Raw genomic sequence first — 20,480 nt, forward strand, 5'->3', positions numbered from 1 at the left:
AGGAGGGGATGTGTGTAGGTTATATGCAAATACTATATAATATTATATAAGGCTCTTGAGCATCCATCAATTATGGTATCCTGGGTAGGGGCGGGGTCCTGGACCCAATCCCCTGCAGATACCAAGGGACAACTGTATTAACTTATACAGACATAGAATGAAGTAGAGAGGATTTAGATTTCATGTTTGGGCAAAAGGAAAATGGGATTTTTAAAATTTCTTCAAATCAATGAGAGACAACTCCACAAAGGACATGGGATGGCTGGACAAATAGAGCATGAAGCTAAGGTGGCTGAGGAAAGCAAAGGGGGTGGGTAGGACGATGGGAGGAGAAAAGAGATGGGAGGTGGTAGTTTAGGGTGGTTTGAGTAAAGATGTTTCAAATGGGAGTTAGGCCTGATCCTTAATGTAGTAAGTAGCTATTACTTGGGAAAAGACTCTTGGGAAAATAAATTCCATTAATAAAATCTGTGAGTGAAAAATAAACTTTGTGTAAAACCACTTATGTTAGTTTCAGTCTACAACCTGGGAACTTCAGCAGGGAGGAGGTTGAAAGAGATGAGCTAAGAAATAACCTGTGGCCTGGATCATAAGCATAATTGCGGGAAGGTTTAGGAGGGAAAGGTGGGAGTATCCGGCAAGAGACTGTCATGGACGATAGGGATACATTAAAATTACTACAAGGTCTCTGGCTTGGAAGGTCAGAGTTACTTTGGTGTTGCCCCTTGTGTGGTGGGGAGGCTGGGCTTAGGGAAGAATGATAGAAGGAAGAGAGGGAACTCTAGCTTCATTGGGGTTGATGTGAGAGAAGTCTAAGGCATGATGTAAGGGATCTCTACACAGGACTCAAAACTCTATGACAGGAGAGAAATATCATACTTTCTCCTTTTCCAACCTGGCCTGGGCCTAAATTGAAGTGACAGACTAGTGTGTTTGGATTTGTTTGTTTGCTGCATTGTTTTTTTCCCTAAGCACATGATGATTTGAATGCTTCTGTAACCATGCCTTTGTATTTTCTTTTGAACTCATGGCCTACTTCATTAGGGGATCACACTTTGCCACTGTGAAATTATTTGGAGGCTGAGGTATCTCATTTGAACAAGAAATGTTTCCTGGATTGAAAAAATGTGAGGTGTATAATTATCTAGAGATGAGTTAAAATATAGGCGGGGATGTGTGTAGGTTGTATGCAAATACTATGCTATATTATATAAGGGACTTGAGCATCTGTGGACTTGTGTCCTGGGTCGGTGGGGGGGTGGGTCCTGGAGCCAATCTCCTGTGAATACCAAGGGATGACTGCATTAACTTATACAGGCATAAAATGAAGTACAGAGGATTTAGATTTTAAAATCTAAAATGTGATATGGATCCACCTATACCTCTTAGTGTGTGTGTGTGTGTGTGTGTGTGTGTGTGTGTGTGTGAGTGTGCGTGTGTCACATATATCCAAAGCATACACAACTGTAGTTAGTTGTATATAAGTTCCTGTGTTTGGGCTTATGTATTCTGGGTGTCTTATCTTTCTTTGGAAATAGGAAGTATACTTTCTACTTCATTTATATCCCTCACAGAGCATGATATATATAGTATACTATAGATTGCATAAATTTGAGTATCTCAGGAATTTAAAATTATTGGCTGATCTAAAAAAGCAATGTTATAAATGAAGAATTTATTAAAAAAATAGGGAACATCATAAAGTCCATACAACCTCAAATGAATCTTAAGTCTTTTACATTTTTCTATTTAAACTGTAAATTAATGCCTGTTATGATAATCAAAGCACTCCAGATGTCTTCTAAATCATCAATAAAAAAGAAAACATTTTCAGTGATGTGCATTATTAGATACATTTTATTGTGCTCTCATTCTGTGAAAATTGGTAATCCAAGTATGGCTTGTGTGCTAATTATCAATTAATGACCGGCTAACTTGTCTCAGCCTGGAGCAAAGCCATTTCTATGTGTTTCCTCAACTGTTAAATGGGGGGAAATGACTCCTGGCCCACAAGCATCTTGGTGAAGATTTTATTTGAAAATACTTTTCTGATAGAAAGTTCCAGACAGATATTTTCATGACACAATAACTTTGAAGTTGAGCAATGAAGGATGCTACCTTCAAATGAAACTAGAAGGGGTGACAGATAGAGCATGAATTTTGAAACTGGAACTGGCTGGGACATCAAGGTTAACATTACCCTCTAACCACTTCTTTTCCTTTCCTCTTTGCCCCCATTTTCCTTTCCCAAGCAAAGTGTGAGGTGATTGGGAACTAGGCCTTATCCTTCGTTTAAGAAAGCGGCATACTGCTAGTTCCCTATGATTTGGGAGGAAAAATCTTATTTGATTCCTTACCTCAGTGATTTCTTATGATGCCTGTTTTGTGAATGATATTTATGGGGCCTTGTTTTTCAGACAATTACCTTGGAAAGTTATGTAACTGGACACTGACCTAAAGATAAGTCAGATGTGAAGGTTATGAGATGTTGAATTTGTCCAAAGTTGAGCTCCTGTTTATAGGAGGAGAGCCTGGGACCCTTTTTGCTAGGTTAGCTTTCTCCTTTGCTGAGTCTGCGCATTTGGAATATTTTAGTGTTGGCCTGCTGTGACTCACTGCCTGTCCAGTGGCTTAATTGATACTTAAGCAAGTCCACAATATGTCTTTCAGATAATTAAACATTGAGGCTATGCACACACAAAAAAATCTGTTTTGATGCATTGGTTATGGGGATATTTTATCATCAGCCCCTCATTTCTACTTTCTCAATACAGCAGAGTAAAATATGGCATTTGAGAATCAGTACGCTTTGCCCTTTCGTACTCCCGAACTTGATGAAGTGCAAACTTCATTGTTGTCATCCATGTTACGCAGGTCTGTTTCATTTCAGTTGCTGGGAATATGCTCAGCAAACACTTACCCAGTGTGTTCAGCAGCAATCACGCCATTGGTGATGATGTAGAAGTTTATTAGAACATGAAGAGAGGAATTACCTACAAGTAATTCTGGAGTACTGGCTACCAAGAGCCAAACGCCTCAGAGGCAGAAATTCATTGGATAGCATGCATTTATTATATGTTGGCTGCCAGAAGTTTAAGCATTTAAGCTCAAACTTCCTATTAGACCCTCCCCAGCATGCGGGCCACCCACCAGTTGCAAGGCATGATGACACGACAGATGACCCGTCCTCCTTGGTAGCAGTATGGATACGGGTAGTAACCTAGTAATGGTTCACAGACGCGGCGGCAGTAGCGGTTGCCTCGACGGCAGTAAATACAACAATAACCTCTCTCATCCAGCATGGGGTCAAATTCTATTCCATTTTCAGTCTGAAAGAAGAAGAAGCCAGTGTTGGGGGCAGGGGTAGAGGCAGAAGGTTCACTAGGAAGAGGTCTCACCAAGCAGGGGAGGACTATAAGACTTTACGAGGTGGGGGCTGGTGAGAAATTAAGCTCCTTAGCCTGATCATGAAGATATATCAATAGACATCAAGATTGATTTTGAATGAGCTTCCTGGAGATTCCAAGTTTCTTAAAGATTTTTTGTTAAAACCATGATCATTCTCCTTCCAATGATTGTGATCTGAGGGGTAGTAAGTTCTGTGAGGGATCTTTGTTTCTCCTCTACCAAGAGTTAACATGAACATAACTCACATAGTCATTTATTGGAAGTTCTTCCTCACTTGCTTGTCTGGTGTGACGGGTCCTCTCCACCTTCACTTGGGGTACCACCCACTGCTCATTTTGTTCAATCCCTTTTTTCTCGTTGGTTGGAAAGTGAAGATCTTCACCATCCTCCTCAAAGTCTTGTAACTCGGAAACTAAAATAATAAATACAAGATTGTGACGTGACTGCTTTGCAAAAGTTTCTGAAGGAAGTGCTTGGGGGACTAGCAGGTGGGGATGGAGATTTTCATTTAGGCACACCTGGGCCACTTTTCCAAGCTCCTTCAGCTGATATTTTAACGAGTATTTTCCAAAACAAACCTGACCATTCCTATGCACACAGACCTCTTCTTTGCTTGTTTGGCATCAGACATTTACTGCTTTGCCTTATTAGTGCACTAAAATAAAAACTGAGGACAAGGGACGTCTGTGTCTCCCACAGTGATTTTACCCATAGTAGGTGCTCAATAAATATTTCTTAGTTGTCTGATTTGATTTGATGTCCTCTGTCTTTCACTTGCTTCCCTCTGTTTCCTGTCTTAAAAATTTTTAAAAAACTTTCTATTTGGAAATAATCTTAGATTTATAGAAGAGTTGCAAAAGTAGTACAGAGTTCCCATCTATCTTTCACCCAGTTCCCCTAATGTCATCTTACATAATCAGGGTGCAATGATCAAAACTAAGAAGTTAGCATTGGTACAATATTTTTAACTAGACTATAGACTTTATTCAGATTTCGTTAGTATTTCTGCTAATGTCCTTTTTCTGTTCCAGCATCCAGTCCAGGACACCACATTGCATTTAATTACCTTTTTTTAAGTCTCCAAAGAGTACCAACAGATGTTTGCATTGGTGGGAATGGCCTCTCTTGGGTAACATAGTAATCTATGCTTTCCAGAATGAGGGAGGCCAAATTCCATGTTAGCTAGACAGAACAAGACGTCCAGGGGCCTTTACCTTCTCTATGGGCTGTCTGGAAGTTGAGGGCTGGACTCTTCTACTCTCGACCTCTAGCCCCCAATTACTTTTATAGTGATTCCTAAAACAGCCACAAAGAAATTTGTATTGCAGTGATTGTCCTATCTTCTGGGGAGAATGCCACCATTTGACATAGAGAATCCTTCTTGACAACAGAGCATTGTTTTTGCTCTTCTCTCCTCTGTTCTTTGGTTGGACCCACAGTGGTTTGAGCAATAGTCTGGTATCGCAACTGCAATGAATATAGATGTGCAAAGACAGACAGATTAGCTTTTTGCTATCACTAGTCACATTAGGGTGGTGTTACCTTTGCTGGGATATTTAAAAGCCTGTCAGCATTAATTTATCTGATTTATAACTTGGCTGTGAAAAATTCCCTTCTCTGGCAGTCAGCATATACAGTCTCATCCAAGAAGATACAAACTGATCATTTGTTTTCCTAGAAATGTGGTCTCTGAATGCTGGGAACATTAACCTGTTACTGTGTTTGGAAAGAGGAGGAGGCTGAGGAGGAGGAGGCCATACCTGCTATTAGAGTGGGATTGATCCAATACATGGTCACGTTATCACAAATCTCCAGAATTTTGGAATTTTTAAGAAAGTCTCGATTTTCAATAGGCTTTTCTGCTGGGACCCAAATGACTGACTGTTCAAAGAAAGTTGTGGTAATTTCTTCATTCTGAAAGAAGAGAGTAGTTCAGGATGGGGATTAACAGAGAAATTAATAAAATGAGTGTGAAATTATGGGATGCTAGAAAACAATCTATTTTGAGTGTGAATAACAATTCCAATCCTAGGGCTGCTGGTGAACTAGCTCTGTGCCTTGCATACAGTAGGTGCCACTGGGGGTGTTAACAGCTGATCCTTCTCTCTCTTCTAGATTTAACAGCAGGGCTACTTACTGACATAGGAGCCTTTTCTGTTATCATTTCACTTAAAGTCAGAAAGGCTCTCCATTATTTTCTGGGCACCCAGGGGCCTTGTATGTTTTAATTTGAGCTTCTGGAACCATGAGTGATTTACACTTGTTTTCTCTTTTTAAAAATGGATATTGCAAGCCTGCCTTGTTTTAGGCTTGCAGCTAGGGTTGTGAGAAGAATTTGACCTCAAACTGAAAAAAACTCCTATAACTTCAACTGGTGAGATCAATTAAATAGCAACTGAGCCTAATATTTTGGTTTTACAACATTTGTCCGTTATGGTAGCTAGTTGTAGGACAAAAGATGTCTTTTTATGTTTTAAAGTCAAGCCTGCAGCTGATGATTTCACTGGCCTTACCACTCTTGTGTTCCTTTCATTCTAGATGCTTAGAGGTTATCTCACAGAGTGGTTTTGCTTTACATAGCCTTTCTTATAATGTGAAGGACACCATCTTCTCTTCACTTTCTAGTATTGAAGTAATTGTCTTGTATACCTAGTTCTTACTAATTTTTCCCCGAGTCATTTACAGCAAGTCTTAGCACCTTTGTCCTTGAGTCTGTAAAGACCTTGGGATGCATCAAAAGGGATTGTATAAAATGAGGTTGGTATGCTGACTAGCTTTGTTAGCAAAATCAGGGCTATTTATATACCTGCTCTGCATGTTTAACATGCACACTCCGTGGCTACAGTGGTGAGGGAAGTACAGAAGAAGAGGGTTTTTGGTCATTCAGGACTACAAATTTGTCTCATAGAAAATATGTAGTGTGAATATGAAAAATAGGATTTACTTGAAGGTGCAATATTCTTACTGTTATGTGATTAATACTTGTGGTATTTTAAAGATTCAGCAAAATTAACTGAAGAATAAATGAGGGCCAAAATGAGACATTATGGGTCTTTGCCTTTATCTCTTTCAGAAAAATAAATCCTATTATGTCACTTCAGGCTTTCATTGCTGGCTGGCCTACTCAAATGCTTACATTATTTTCTGTAAGAATCAGCATATGATATTGTGTATAGTGGCCTGTTAATCCTATTGATTCTCCTTTCCTCTTACCCTTGCCTCCCACTGTCATTCCTAATATCCTGGAAGTTGATCTGTTCCTCGGATGCATCTAACTTATGATTATTTAAAAAATAATCTCCAAAATATGTCACTACCGTAGGCCTTGGAACAGAGCATCATGTTTGGGGGAATTTTCTTCTTTTTCTTGGAAATTCTACTAATAAGGATCTGTAACTTCTCTGACCCCGAGGAGACCAGTAGCATGAAAGAGTAATGTGGGAGCTAAGGACAGCTCTGAGACTTGGGTAAGGGAAAGGAAAAAGTGCTCCTCCCCCTCCACCCTCCAAAAAAGAAAGGGAAAAGAAAAAGATAAGTGGGTAGGTAAGAGTTAAAATGGGGAGACTTGAGTGGGAGAAAAGTGAAAAAGAATAGGGCAGAGAGAGGAGAAATAGAAAAATGTTCTTATAGTCTATAGAGAGGCCACTGTGCCACTGCCATAATCCCATTTTAGATTTGCCAGTTAAGCACTAAACCAAACCAAACCAAACCTAACCAAACCAATGCTTGTTTTTTCCTTGCTACAGTGGGGTACGCTGTCACCATATGGCCCTTCTCCCCACTGGTAAAAATATACTGTGATGATAGACAGAATGCCAGGGAACAATAAAGAGTCTCAAGGGCTTTATGGATAGCTGTATTTTAGTTGTATAACATCCATCTTCTACTAGGCTTTCAGGGGCCCTTCAGTAATTGCACCAGTACCCTACGTTGCCTCACCCTGGCCTAGCAGTGCGTTGCCAGAGGATTCATATTTCACTGCAGTTCTCACCCTCTTTGCTTTTGCCTTTCCTAGTGAGGTTAAATGTGGTCTATTTCATTAGCGGCCCAGTACAAAATGGTAAGGTGAATGAACTGAAATCTTTAAACTAGGTGAATGTTGCAGTGTGACGAGTGGCAAGAACCTCAGGTTGCCTTTGGAATATTTTTTAAGGATTTTATCTTAGACAAGATTGATTTCATTTCTCTGGCTCTTCCCTCTTACTAGAGATCTTTGGTTTGGAAGCAAATGTACATAATGTTTTAGTGTTGCACCTAAAAGCATGAAAGGTTTTTGAGAGGCCTGAGTTCAAGACCCCAATCTACTACTCAATAGGTGTGTGACCTTGGGCAAGTCATTTTTTGGTTCTGAGTCTCAGTTTCTTAATCTGAAAATAGTGTTACTAATAGGATCTATTTATAGAGTTGTTTGAGAATCACAGGACAGTAAAGCATTGAGTACAATGTTTGGCACATGGCACCCAATATATCATGTCTTTTGCTACCACTATTGTTACTCTTACGTACCTCATCTATTTCCTCTTCTGGTTCCGAAAATTCAGGAATCACTTTTATCTGAGTTTTGATAAAACATTTTTGAAGACCTACAAAGTAGATGCCAGTGTATCCCTATAAAACAGACAAAACAATAATAAAACTTCCTGAAATAGCCACAGTTAATGAGTTCCATGATCTGTCAGGACCCCAGACTAGCAATATCTGAATTCAAAGGGAAAGCTTTATCTACTAAATTAAATGGAGGTTAAAGGCTATTTTTAACCGGACTCAACTGCTCTAATATTTTAAGAGGAAAGCCTTAGGGGAAAAACATCCAACTTACGTTTTTAAAGTCATGTACTTCCAATGTTTCATCAGTGCCGTTTCCACTTCTGAATATTTCAGTTCTGGTCACAGGATCGATTTCCATGTAAATCTTCTTCTTCTCTCCATTGCTGTAGAAAGTGTGCTCCATGTCATAGGTCTGGGAGAACAGAGGAAAACAATCTCTAAGATCCTCAGTGTGCCCCTTCATAAAGTACTTTAATTGGGTAATATCTGGGGCACCTTCTCTTTCCAGAGCTTTTGTAGTGAGGTACCATCTTAGCAGTTTGCCATTGGGAATTCTTTGAAACTTGAGTTTAAAGTGAGGTGCTTTTTGGCTCTCAAGTTGATATGGGGATCCCTTCAGAGCTGGTAGTTTGAATTCAAGCCAAGTTGCTGAGCTAATTACTTAGAATTCCAACAGTTTTCTTGGCAGCCCTGACTAAATAGCAAATGATATTCTGCAAACCAGCCTGTAAAGTATTTTCCCCTTGTGTTAAGCTGAGGGATCACCTAAAACCTATGCTGCTCCTTTGAGCTACCACAACCCTTTCCAAGTGCTCTGTGATCACCCCTCCACCACCCCCATGAAATTCACTAGGGCTGAGAAAGAGATTCGAACACACTTAGAATGGTTAGGTATTGTTCTCTATCTCCTTATCTATCCAGGGCTTTTATATTGCCACACAGTCTTGGGTCTGTCTTTTTTTAGAATCTGAAGATGTTCCCCTTGATCAATATTAGATAAGAGTCCTACCTTGCCCTGTTTGCTTCCTTTTGCCCTTTAAACTCCAGGAAACATTTATTGCCTTCCCCTAGCCTTCTCTTTTATAGGCTAACTAACCCCATCCAGTTTATTCCTGGCTTCTGTTCTGCAAACCTTACTCAGTTGTCTTCCAGGTTTGTAGATTCTCCTATAGATATAGAATTCAACAACTGTGTCAAGTGCCCTGCATTAAGCAATGCGGAGCCTCCCAAGAAGAGTGACTTGGAAAGGCTGCCAATCAGGTCTCTCTTGAGTGGCTGAAAGAAAACCCCAGATTTTCTCCTCCCCTCTAAAAGAGGCAATTGTCTTTCTAAAGACCAAGAGGACCAGTCCCACACAGTATCCCAGTTTAGGAGTAAGCCCATAACCTATAACTTAGGCCATATTTATAGCTAGAAGCAAATAATAAGCATAAAGGAATTTGCTACCTGTCACAAACCAGGCCAGGCCTGCTGGTGCCATTTGGAAATCTATCTTATCCCTGTTGTTAGGGGGCCTTTGTTTATCAAGTTTCTTCATATTCATTTTTCCTTATGAAAAGAATTTGGGAAACTAAAAGCCTGAAAAATCAAGTCGTCTACAGAGGCAACATTGCTTTCTAACGATACGGTTCCCAGTGGCTGCCTCGTAGAGCTTACACTTGATTGGGTTGTTTTTTTAGTGTCTGCTGATGTCTGTGATTGAATATTAGTTTAACCTGGTCAAATTTTCCCCAACTCAAGAAGAAAAATAAGTTGGAACCATTTGTAGAAGCAAGTGTTACTTCAAGGGTGAAAAGTCTATTGCAGCTGCTGAATAGAAACACAAGAGACAAAGTTTTTACCTCTTGGTTAGCCCTACAGTGACTTGGACATGGCTAAGTGTTCGTTGAATAGGTTTTCCCCACCAATGGCACATCCTTATCTTCCAAAAGAGAGATCTTCAGCATTGGCAAGGTCTTTTAAGAGACGATTTTAAAAGTGGAAAGAAAACAGTATTTAGAACCCTTCAGCAACTGCAGAGTTAACTCAGAAAGTCTGGCCTGGTTTGTGACAGGTAGCAAATACCTTCAGGCTTGTTATTTGCTTCTAGTTATAAATATGTCCTCAGTTCTAGCTCTACAGCCAGCTTGAGAATAGAAACTTCTACCTATGGCAACAAATTGAGTTCATCTGGTCTATGTAGGGAGAGAGAGGCATCCACTTCAGATCCAGTCTTGTCAGCTCTCCCAACAGGGGGGAGTTTGCTAGAAATACTATTCATTGTTGAGACAAATGTTGACACCACTAGCCACTGGGGGCTGGGGTGGGGTGTTTGTTTCATCAGTAGCACCACTGATGGATTATTGTATGGAAAAATGAGGTGAGAGACTAGGGGATATTGGACTGTTGCCTACCTGGGCAAAAGAGAAAATACAGGCTGTATTTTCAATCATTGGTAGAAGACTATGGAACCATACTGGTGACATTTAGGATTTCAGTGTACTTCTGTGGAATGAGTTTTCCTGCACTGTTGGCAATGCACTTTACTTGGACACCTTGCTAGATGAAAACTCTTGGAAACTGCCAAGCTCAGCAGATCTTGATTATTTTCAACCTTCCTGCAAAAAACTTTTTTGGTAGGGAGGAAGGAATACATTCTGATTGTATTCATTAACCAGCTTGTCGGCTTTATGTTAGCAATGGTAGGTTGCTAAATAGAGTGGGATGGGAACGACTTCGTTTTTGCGTGAATCCGTGGTGGGGGGTAGGAGTGGGGAACTATATATTCACCCAGATGGAATTCCACTATCAAAGGTGTCCTTTTGGAACAGACTGTCTTTTGTCTAGGAAGATGATGCTGGTGGCCCACTTTTGACTGTTTGGGGATGGGTTTGAGCAAATCCAGACATACTGTCTCGTCCAGGTCCCTGTGGAGCACATTGCTTGGGTAATGGCTATGCAAGCTTCACTGGCCCATATGAAGACTGAGCTCATGCCTTTGGCATCACGAGTACTTTGCTCTTTACTAAGCTCCCCTGGCTCAGGGGTTGAGGGTCTTTCTGGAGATGAAGGAACAAATGGCTTTGTTCTCTCCAGGAACAAGCTAAAGCATAGACAGGATGACTGTCCTGAGAGAAGTGTGAGTGGGCTACAAGTAGCTCATCTCAGATTGCCCCTAACTCAGCTTTATTCTGGAAAAGACAGAGCAAGCACAGAGTGTGACAAGGAGCACACCCCCGCCAAAGTGGCTAATAGAGAAAGTTAAGCTTTGGTGCTTCTAGCTTCCCTCTTCTGTTCTCTTTTCATATCCTGCTTGCCCTGGCATGGCCCTTCCCCCATCATGGCCCTTCCGCCTCCCATTTCCATCTCTGTCTGTCCTTTTGTCTCCCATCTAGACAATCTAGGAATCTCATGGTGCTTCAAATACCTTATGACAGAGAAGAAGTCAATCTGACAAATAATTTCATACTTAGATATTAGTGATGGGTATTTGTTTAAAAAGTTGAGTAATACTTTACTCAAAGGAGTGAAGTACCAGTGGGGGATTTTAGGCACAGTGGCCCCAGGAATAGAAAATATTTGGGGGGCAAGAGCATCTTTCCAGCTCTACTCAAATGAGCTCTTACTCCACCCACACATAAATTTGGCCTTAACTGCAAGGGCCAGAACACTGGAATGGGACAAGGAAGCCCATGGTGTGGAATATGAATCACAAGTGAAATGAAACAGATACGTGGTTAAGCCCAGGCAGTGAGAGGTGTAAGAAGACCACACTGACAAAACATGGAAAGGACACAAACCCATTTCTCTTCCCTGCCCAGGAATTTTGTCCTCAGTCCAGTTAAATCCTCTACTCAGGCAGCAAATGAACTCTAACATCCCCTTTTTGCAGTTTTCCCTGCCTTTTTTTTCCCCCTCTGTTTATGACAGTCTCTGAGATCAGAAAAGAAAGCTTTTTATAAATAGTAAAGCTGCCTCAGACCTCAGTGTGATGGATCTGTTTTGGGGGCAAGTAGCTTTAGCCTGTCCTGACAGGGATTTGAGGACATTTGGCTTAGGTTTGTTTTTTGAAGCCTGTGATTAATCTAGCTGCTCTTCCCTCCGCCTTCATCCTTTACTGTCTGTTTATGAGGTACACTCTGCAAAGGTGAAATACATGCTCAGCATAGCTGGCTAGCAGGTGTTAGGCTGGAAGGAGGGGAAGGGAATGCACTGTACCATATTATTACTGACCAGGCCTGTGGGAACTAAAGGGCCTCTGGGTGTTTCTTTACCAACACAGAACAGACAGATTGTTTCTTATGCAAAGTTGGACTTCTGCAGCTTCAATCACCAGTTCTCAGCTCTGAAAAAAATTGGCATAAGCAGCACAGACATTCCTCTTTCTCAACATGAGCAAGCCACTTCTTTCATCTACAGACTTGAGCTGGCCAGAAAGTTTTCCCCTATCCAGTGTCCCCACCCCTGATTTTTAAACACAGATGAAAAATAATGGAAAGAATCTTCAGACCAGATTTTAGTCTTAACCTCAACTCTGCCATTTACAAGCTGTGTGACTTTGGGCAAGTCACTGACTGTCTCTGGGGACTCAGTTCCTATCTTTATCCCCCACCACTTTCCAGCTATCATATTAGATAGTTAGTAAAATCAATTCTGCTCAGATTTGGGCTGACACCTGCCAGGTTGATCACTGGGGTGCTACTACCTGTTGATCACCTCGACTACCTCCCCCTCCAGCCCCAATTGCACTCTCAGACACTCAAGGACGGCTCTCTTTGAAGACTCATGCTTTCCTTGCTGGTGCCGTATAAGTTGCTCATCAGATGCTGCCGTAGTAGAACAAAGGAACTGACTAAGAATGTCACAGCCAGAGTTTGGCTCCACGTAATTAGTGGGAGCTGCCCCTGGGTAGCCCAGAGTGAGAACTATTGTACAAGGGTGGGCCTGGGTCTCACAATGCTTTAAGAGGAAAATAAATGAAGATAAGTCTTCTTTTCTAAAATGCCAACGTGGCACTATCTGATGAAGTTCAGTCCCCCTGCTAAAGATATTCCACCCACAACTTCAATTTTTTTCCTTGAGTTTATATAAACGTTTCTCCAGATGCACATTTCACCCACAAGACTGTTGTGTAGGAAAGCCCAGGGAAACTGGGGAGGAAAATTGTCTTCCCTGGTGCCCAGAGAGGAGTGAAGAAAGTTAGTTTCAGACTAATGCTAGCATTAGAGAAATAGGCACAGAGAAAGCTGGAGTCAGACATGGCAAGAAAATGCTTCTTCTGAGCAAAGGATTTTTCAGCTTACATTGATATTGGGCTCTCAGCTCTGGGTGACACTGTTTTAATGGTCATCCACAGATGAGGTGGAAGTGGGAAGGGCAGATGGATGCCTGCCTGTCCCCACCACTTCTCATTGCTCTGGTGGTATGGAGAAGTTGAGGGAACATCCCCAGAAATCTGTTAATTGCTGTGTGGCCCTGATGGTTTCCAGACAGTACTAAAGTCAACAGGCAGCTCCTACGTATGGCAGGAAGGACCGCCTTTCATTTATTTAGTTATTATATTCTTCTGCCTCATTCCACAAAGGATTGGTGGGAATGGGCTACAAAATCTGTGCTGTGTTTATAAACTGTTACTTTAAGGGCTGGGATTTTTCTGATTTGCTTTCTTCATGTTAGATTAATTAGCTGGGGAGTTGGCTTCTGATCGTTTCAAGTGAGATGTGTAATACAGGGAGCTTTAAGCAAGAGTGTTTCTCTGGGGATTCTGCTTCAGTGATCCCAGGGCAGTCACTGCCTGGAAGTGGAGCTCTCATTGCAATGCTTTCTCAGAATTGCTGGGACTGAATAGGTCTCTTCTGCTTGGTTAAGAAAGCTGAATACAGAGCTCGATGGACCTGGCTTTCATTTAGCTCAAGTGGCTCCTATATGTGGCTGTGGATTAGGGGCCTGGGGCCTGTAAGAAAGTGTAGTAGCTCACCCAGAGTTAGTTCTCCTTGTTTCACTTTATTTTGATCTCTTTCTCTCTCTGATATGTGTGTGTGCGCGCGCGCGTGTGTGTGTGTGTGTGTGTGTGTGCACTCAACATATGTGAGGAGAGAGGGTCAAGCGTGGCTTACTCACCCTTGGAATCAGGAATCTGGATCTTTTGTACACACCAAGGTGGGAGGGAGGAGAAGGACTTACTGGCATGGAAATGTCAACACCAGATGTAGGATGTTAAATAAACCCAGTTTATTAATCACAGATGTCGAAAAACAAAATAAAAAGGAGACATGGTGGGGGCTAGGGGAGCAAACACTAAGAGCTTGGAGGAAGCCTCTGGACAGCAAACAAACCACTGCCATCAATAAGCACAGTAGCATACACAGTTCTCTCCACCAAGGGCCCCTCAGTTCCCATGAGTCCCACAGGCTTGTAAAGGAAGGTCCAGAAGAACCTGGTTTTTAATCGGCTAACTGTTGTTTCTTGCTAGGCCATACTCTTAAGGGGAGAGTCTTTAATTTGTGTAAGATGCCTAGATCCTTTTCCTCTGCAACTCTTCTGAGACTAATATGGCTACTAGTCACATCCTAGGATTCCTACGTCAGCTCCAGGGCAGACTCATTGGTAGAGGTTTAGCCACTGGAAATATAGATGGTCTCCTGGGCTCCTTGTCTGGAACTTGAAGGTAGTAGTGGACTAAGAAAAGCATCTTCATCATCCAACTAGTTTCTCAGTTTGCAATGAGCCAAACCTGGTCTTGTGAAGGCCAGGACTTAAATATCAAAGACAATAAATTTCAACAACCCACTGGAATGGAAAGCAAGCAAAATTTGTCCATGGTGGAGAAACTTGTCTTAGGACACACCTATTGTCTTTTATCTGGATTACTTTGTAAAAGCTTTGTTCATTTCCGAGAGTCCCTTTGCTGAAAATTACATCCCAAGATGGACTACTTCACAAGAGATTTGATTTTTGATAAACTTTATGGGTAACACATCCCATCTCTTCCATGCATACACTGGCAAAGTTTTACTTTTGGTTTGAGGAATCACAGAACTGCTCTTTATAAAAAGAGAACTGAATAAGAAGCAAAAATGACACAATAGGGAAGTTGAGGACATCATGGACCTTGCTAGTGTGTTTGGCACCTTTCAAGATAAAGGCAAAGTCTCCGCCTAGTCATTTATAGCTGCACTGAGGCAAATAGCAGTGCAGGTTTAGAAAAACATATAAACTCTTCCAGAATAGCATTTGCAGTTCCAGTGGCTACAATAAAATAAGAAAGGCCATTTGGCCCCCAGTTTAGGCAGACATCTATAGGTGATCAAAAGGATTAGCTACCGACCCCACTCAGTTAGGTACATTATGGCCATGGAAAACAAAAGTGTTTATGGCCCTCTAACTCACATAATTTTCAAGAGGATCCAAGATTCTATTTGTGCGACAGCATGTCACCTTGGGAATTAGCTAAGTGGTACCAGCATTGTATTGGATGCATTTTGTCACTCTTATTCATTTGCTTTTTCCTTCCTGATCTCATTGCTTTGCCCACCCTGCTAGCCTGAACACAGGTGGCATCTCTAGAAAGACATTTGAACAGTAAGTAGTTCAGAAGTAGGGAGCAGTGGGGGTGGAGGGTGAGGGCTGGGGATGGCTAACTATAGGCATCGGGTAATGCCTGGAATCCTTTCTGGAGCAAAGTATAAATAAAAAGGCAAACAAGTTAGTCTGGTTTGTTCTCCCTCCTACTTAAACTTGGTAAGGTATATCCTTTGGGACGAAATGAAAGGGGATATGGCAGCAGAGGTAGAGAATCCAAGGGTGGCTATGCCTTACTTCTCTGGTTTCTTTTACACACTTAGTCAGTTTATTTCTTATGTCTTCCCCTCTGCCTCTCCCTCCTCATTGATCCATATTCTTTCTTCTCTACTCCTATCACTCCTTTGGCTCCTAACAGTCCATGCCAACCTATTTTCTTCTTGTCTCATTCTCCCTCCTGGATTTGTGCCTTTCCCTCCCTACATCTGTTACCAAATAGAAACCAGCATCTCATGACAGCAAATTAACAACAACAGTAACAACAACAATAGCAACAGCCCACACACAGACAGGAAAACATGGCAAAGCCAGAAAACCATCTTCACACCTTGCAGCTAGTACATTTATTAATTATATTTCAAATGGAAGGGACTACAGTTTTATTTGGGTCACATCTAAACTTGTCCATTGCATGTGAGCCCAGGAGTAACAATCACACAAACTACAATGACCAGCAAAGCTTCACCAAATGACCCCAATATCGGGAGCTTTCTGAGATATTTGTGATTAATGACTTTGTTTCACTGGATTCTACCCTGTGGCATTACTATCTCCGTGGGACAGTGACGATTGTGGCTGGTGAGGAGCTGAAAAGCTCTAGCTATTTTTTTAAAGCATAAATAAATGTGATCTCAGGTAGAAGAATTGCTCCTTCTGAAAAAGAGCTTGCTGCCTGTCCTCACAGAAGATGCATTAAGTCAGAAACATAATCCCTGAAAATCCTTTGCTGCCATTTCTGGTGGTTTCTCCTTATGTGGTGGTATAATTACTTTTCCATCAGTTTCTGCCCAGATAATTGAAAGAAAGATGGAAAGTTTTTTCTTACAGTAAAAAATTTGCTTCTAGGAGGAATCTTAACTCCTTAAAGCCAAGCATTGTAGAAGAATGGGTAATTCTACATCCTATCATTACTAACTGAAATACAGAAGACAATTTTGTCCCTTACCAAAATCATTAGACAATAAAAGAGTGCAAAATCTTGATTAAGTTTTTCATACCACCAGCAAATACATACGAAAGAGACTTAATGATTTTCATTTCAGAGTCATTTACATATCAACCACTGATTAAATATAATCAAATTCAGACCAGAAGCATTGGATAACGATGTGCATTTGCTTTACTTACTTTTTTGGGTGCCTCCGGCCAGAAGTGCTTGCTCCCCCAAAACAGGACAATTAGAGTTAGGGCCAGGATACCAAAGACCAGTCCACAAATCTTAAGTGATTTACATATCTTCTTGGATTTAAAAGCTTCTGCCTAAGCAAAGAACAGAGAGAATAAAACAATACACAATAACCCTCAAAATAGCAAGCCATAATTCAAAGTCACCTTTGATTTCACTTTCTGATATTCACATTGCAATACGATAAATCTGTGAAACCATGCTTCTGCTCAAAAGGGAAAAAATATCAATCAACTTACATTTAGAATGTGACAGTCCTCACAGTTCTCTGGAGGATTCTTTGCCATGGTCTCTCAGCACACAGTACTCTTTCCCTGCTTTGAGAAGACTGAGAGACCACTGCTGAGGTGGAGTTGCAAGGGAGTCAGCTAACAGATGCCAGAGGAGAAGCTGAATTTATATGGCTCAAATATGTCATACCAGAGCCTGAGGGAGCCCAGGGGGCTCCTGTGCTGCGATTTGTTACATAGATATACCCATATATGTATATAACTTCTGTGCACAGAATTCCATCCAGAATGGCAAAGACAGAAGGTTATAATGAAAACTATTGTCCTGGGGGTTGGATTGGAAGGGGACCAAGCCTAGGACACATTGAAATGATTTTTCACTAGGAACTTAAAATATCAGTGGCAATACATGCTGCACACTCCAGGAATAAGCAAACAAAACAAAGAGGGAATGAAGTCCTAATTTCAATTCCATTTGATTCAATAAATATTTATTGCAGGCATATTAAATGTCAGGCACTGTGCTTGGTATTGGAGATTCAGAAGTGAATAAGATATTTCCTCCTTCACTGTGTTAAAGCTCTTTGAAGACTGAGGTTGATATGTACTCAACTAATTATAATGAAAACAGGATAAAATAAAAACTAACTATAAGCTGTCTCTCGTCATCCTGATTATTCTCTTTTTGTGAGTCCTCTTCCTCAGTTTGTGTCTTAATGCTGATATGCCTTGTGAATCTCTCCTTGATGATCATCTCACTTTACATACACGTCTTAGATGATGTCACCCACTCCTACAGTTTAAAATATCGTAACAATGATTTCCAAATCTATACCTGAAAACCAGTTCTATATTTTAATTTCAAAGCCATTTGAACATCTCGACCTGATGTACCTCAGGCGTCTCAAACTCAACATGTTCCACGTCAAACTCTTCTTTCAACACCTCCTTTCCCCAACTTACTTTCTTTCCTATATTCCCAATCTTGGTTGGTGGCTATACTAGTTTTCTAGGGCTGCCATAACAAAGTACCACAGACTGAGTGGCCTGAACAACAAACATTTATATTCTTACAGCTCTGGACACCGGAAGTTTGACATCGAGGTGTTAGCAGGATTGACTTCCTCTGAGACCTCTCTCCTTGGCTTGCCGATGGACATCATCGTGTTGACGTGGCATTTCCTCCCATGTGTGTCTCTGTCCTAGTCTCCTCTACTTATAAGGACATCAGTCATGTTGGATAAAAGCCCATCCATATGACCCCATTTTACCTTAATTACCTCTTTAAAGGTCCTATCTCCAAATACAGTCAAATTCTGAAGTATTGGAGGTTAGGACTTCAACATATGAATTTTGAGGGGACACAATTCAGCTCATAACAGTGCAACCATCACCCACCCAGTCTCCCAAACCAGAAACCTGAGGTTTGTCTTAGACTCCCCTCTCTTTTTCATATCCCTTCTATCCAACCAATCACCAGGTCCTGTCTATTGTAAATTCTTACATCTTTTGAAGCTATTCCTTCCTCTCTCTGTGCACTGCTAAAGCCCTATTTTAGGTTGTCATCTTCTCTGACAAGTATTGAATCCATATCTCTCACCCAGACTGCTCTCTTGGGGCTCCAGACCCATGTGTACATGTAACCTGCTAGACCCTTTCAATACCTCATGGGCACCTCAAATACCACATATCCCAAACTGAATTAATTATATCCCCTTCCAAACATAGTCTTCCTTTTGTGTTACCTCTCACTAAATGCCACAATGATTAGTCTCTAGAGCAGAAATCTCCAAATAATCCTCGATTTTTTTCTCTCTTGTTTGTCTTCATGCCTAATCAATTATTAAATCCAATCAATTAAGCCTCTAAATTATCTCTGCCATCCTATTCTCTCCATTCTCAATCACCACGGTATTAGTCGAGGTTCTCATAGTTACTTTTGTTGTTACAATAGAATTCTGTTTTCCTTGCCTTTAATCCATTGCCATCCATTGCTCAAATCGGAGGATAATCTCTCCCGTGCTTAAAATCCTTCAGTATCTATTTATTGCCTATAAAATCTAAGCTGCTTATGGTGACATAGTAGGCACTTCATGGTCCAGACCCTGTCTATCTCTGAAGCCTTGATTTTGGACAATTTTCTCTACAGAAATGGAGCCAACCGAGGGTCTTAGCTGGACAGAGCAATGGGTCATGTGCGTATGACTCCATTGACATCTTAATATCTTGAAGAAAAATAATTTTCTAATTGTTGGAGACATGATTGTGCATGAAATTGGTTATGTAAATTATGGAATATGTCATGATTCTATTTGTTGTACAATTCTTTGGCTAAAACAAAACAAAACAAGTTATGAGCGCAGTCTCATAGAGAAACCTATGTTTATCAGGTTGGATGGTTCCCCTCCACAATGTTATTCACACTGTGTTTCTGATGCCTTCCTCACACTGCAGGGCATTTGCACATCTATATTCATTGCCTGGATTTCTCTTCATTCCCTTGTTTACCTGGAAAATTCTCATTTCGCTTTCAAAATGTCACCTAGATGTTATTGCCTTCTGAAAGCCTTCCCTGGTCTCATCTCTACCACTTTGTTAAGTTAATCACCTTTTCCCTTGTGCTATTTTTGTATCTTCCTCATACTTCAACTGTTGTACTTTGTATTATAATTAGTTTTTATGTGTTTTTTTCCTGAAAAGACTTTGAGATCTTTTTAAACATGCCTCACTTCTTAAAAGGATTGAATTAAAATAGAAGTCAAAGCACTATGCCATGGAAACATAGAGGGAAGAGTGATTAATTCTAATTCAGGAAAACAGGTAAAATGGCACAAAGGACGTGACATTTCAATAGATTGTTTCATTTATTAGCACATATTTATTCAATGTCCCCTATGTGGCAGGCACTATTGTAGAGGCTGGATGTATATTCAGTAATGAACAAGCAAACACAGTCCCTGACTTTATCGAGCTCAGAGTCTAGTTGGGGAGACAGACATTAAACCAAGAGGACAAAATCCTGTAAATAAGTTAATATATATATATATATATAAAATTATTAAATATGCTAAGAAGGAAAAGTGTAGAGTGCTATGAAAGCACCTAATTTGGATGGGGGGGGTCAAGGAAGTCCATGCTGAGGAGATGTCACTTAAGCTCAGGCCTGAATAATGAATAGAAGTTAGCTGGCGAAGAGTAGGGAAAAGATTACTCCAGGCAGAGGGAACAGAACATGCAAATATGCTGAAGCAGGAAAGGGGTTGAAGTGTTCAAAGAATAAAAGGAAAGCCAATGTAGCTGTAATATGGTGAATGAGGAGAAGAGTTTCT

The 20,480-nt window shown here is 40.9% G+C and overlaps 1 protein-coding gene across 1 annotated transcript; it reads right to left on the bottom strand.

Moving 5' to 3' along the window:
• Positions 1-2,947: 2,947 nt before the first annotated feature.
• Positions 2,948-17,434, bottom strand: TNMD (tenomodulin). The gene is made up of 7 exons (XM_012650050.1): positions 17,161-17,434; positions 16,864-16,995; positions 8,228-8,368; positions 7,915-8,016; positions 5,169-5,322; positions 3,654-3,820; positions 2,948-3,329 (listed from the first exon to the last, which is right to left on the bottom strand). Exons 1-7 carry the CDS (start codon positions 17,206-17,208, stop codon positions 3,120-3,122), a joined length of 954 nt encoding a protein of 317 aa, XP_012505504.1. The 5' UTR covers positions 17,209-17,434; the 3' UTR covers positions 2,948-3,119.
• Between the last annotated feature and the right edge of the window lie 3,046 nt (positions 17,435-20,480).

This window comes from Propithecus coquereli, unplaced genomic scaffold (assembly GCF_000956105.1).
Source record: "Propithecus coquereli isolate 6110/MARCELLA unplaced genomic scaffold, Pcoq_1.0 Scaffold31, whole genome shotgun sequence".
Classification (NCBI taxonomy): Eukaryota; Metazoa; Chordata; class Mammalia; order Primates; family Indriidae; genus Propithecus; species Propithecus coquereli.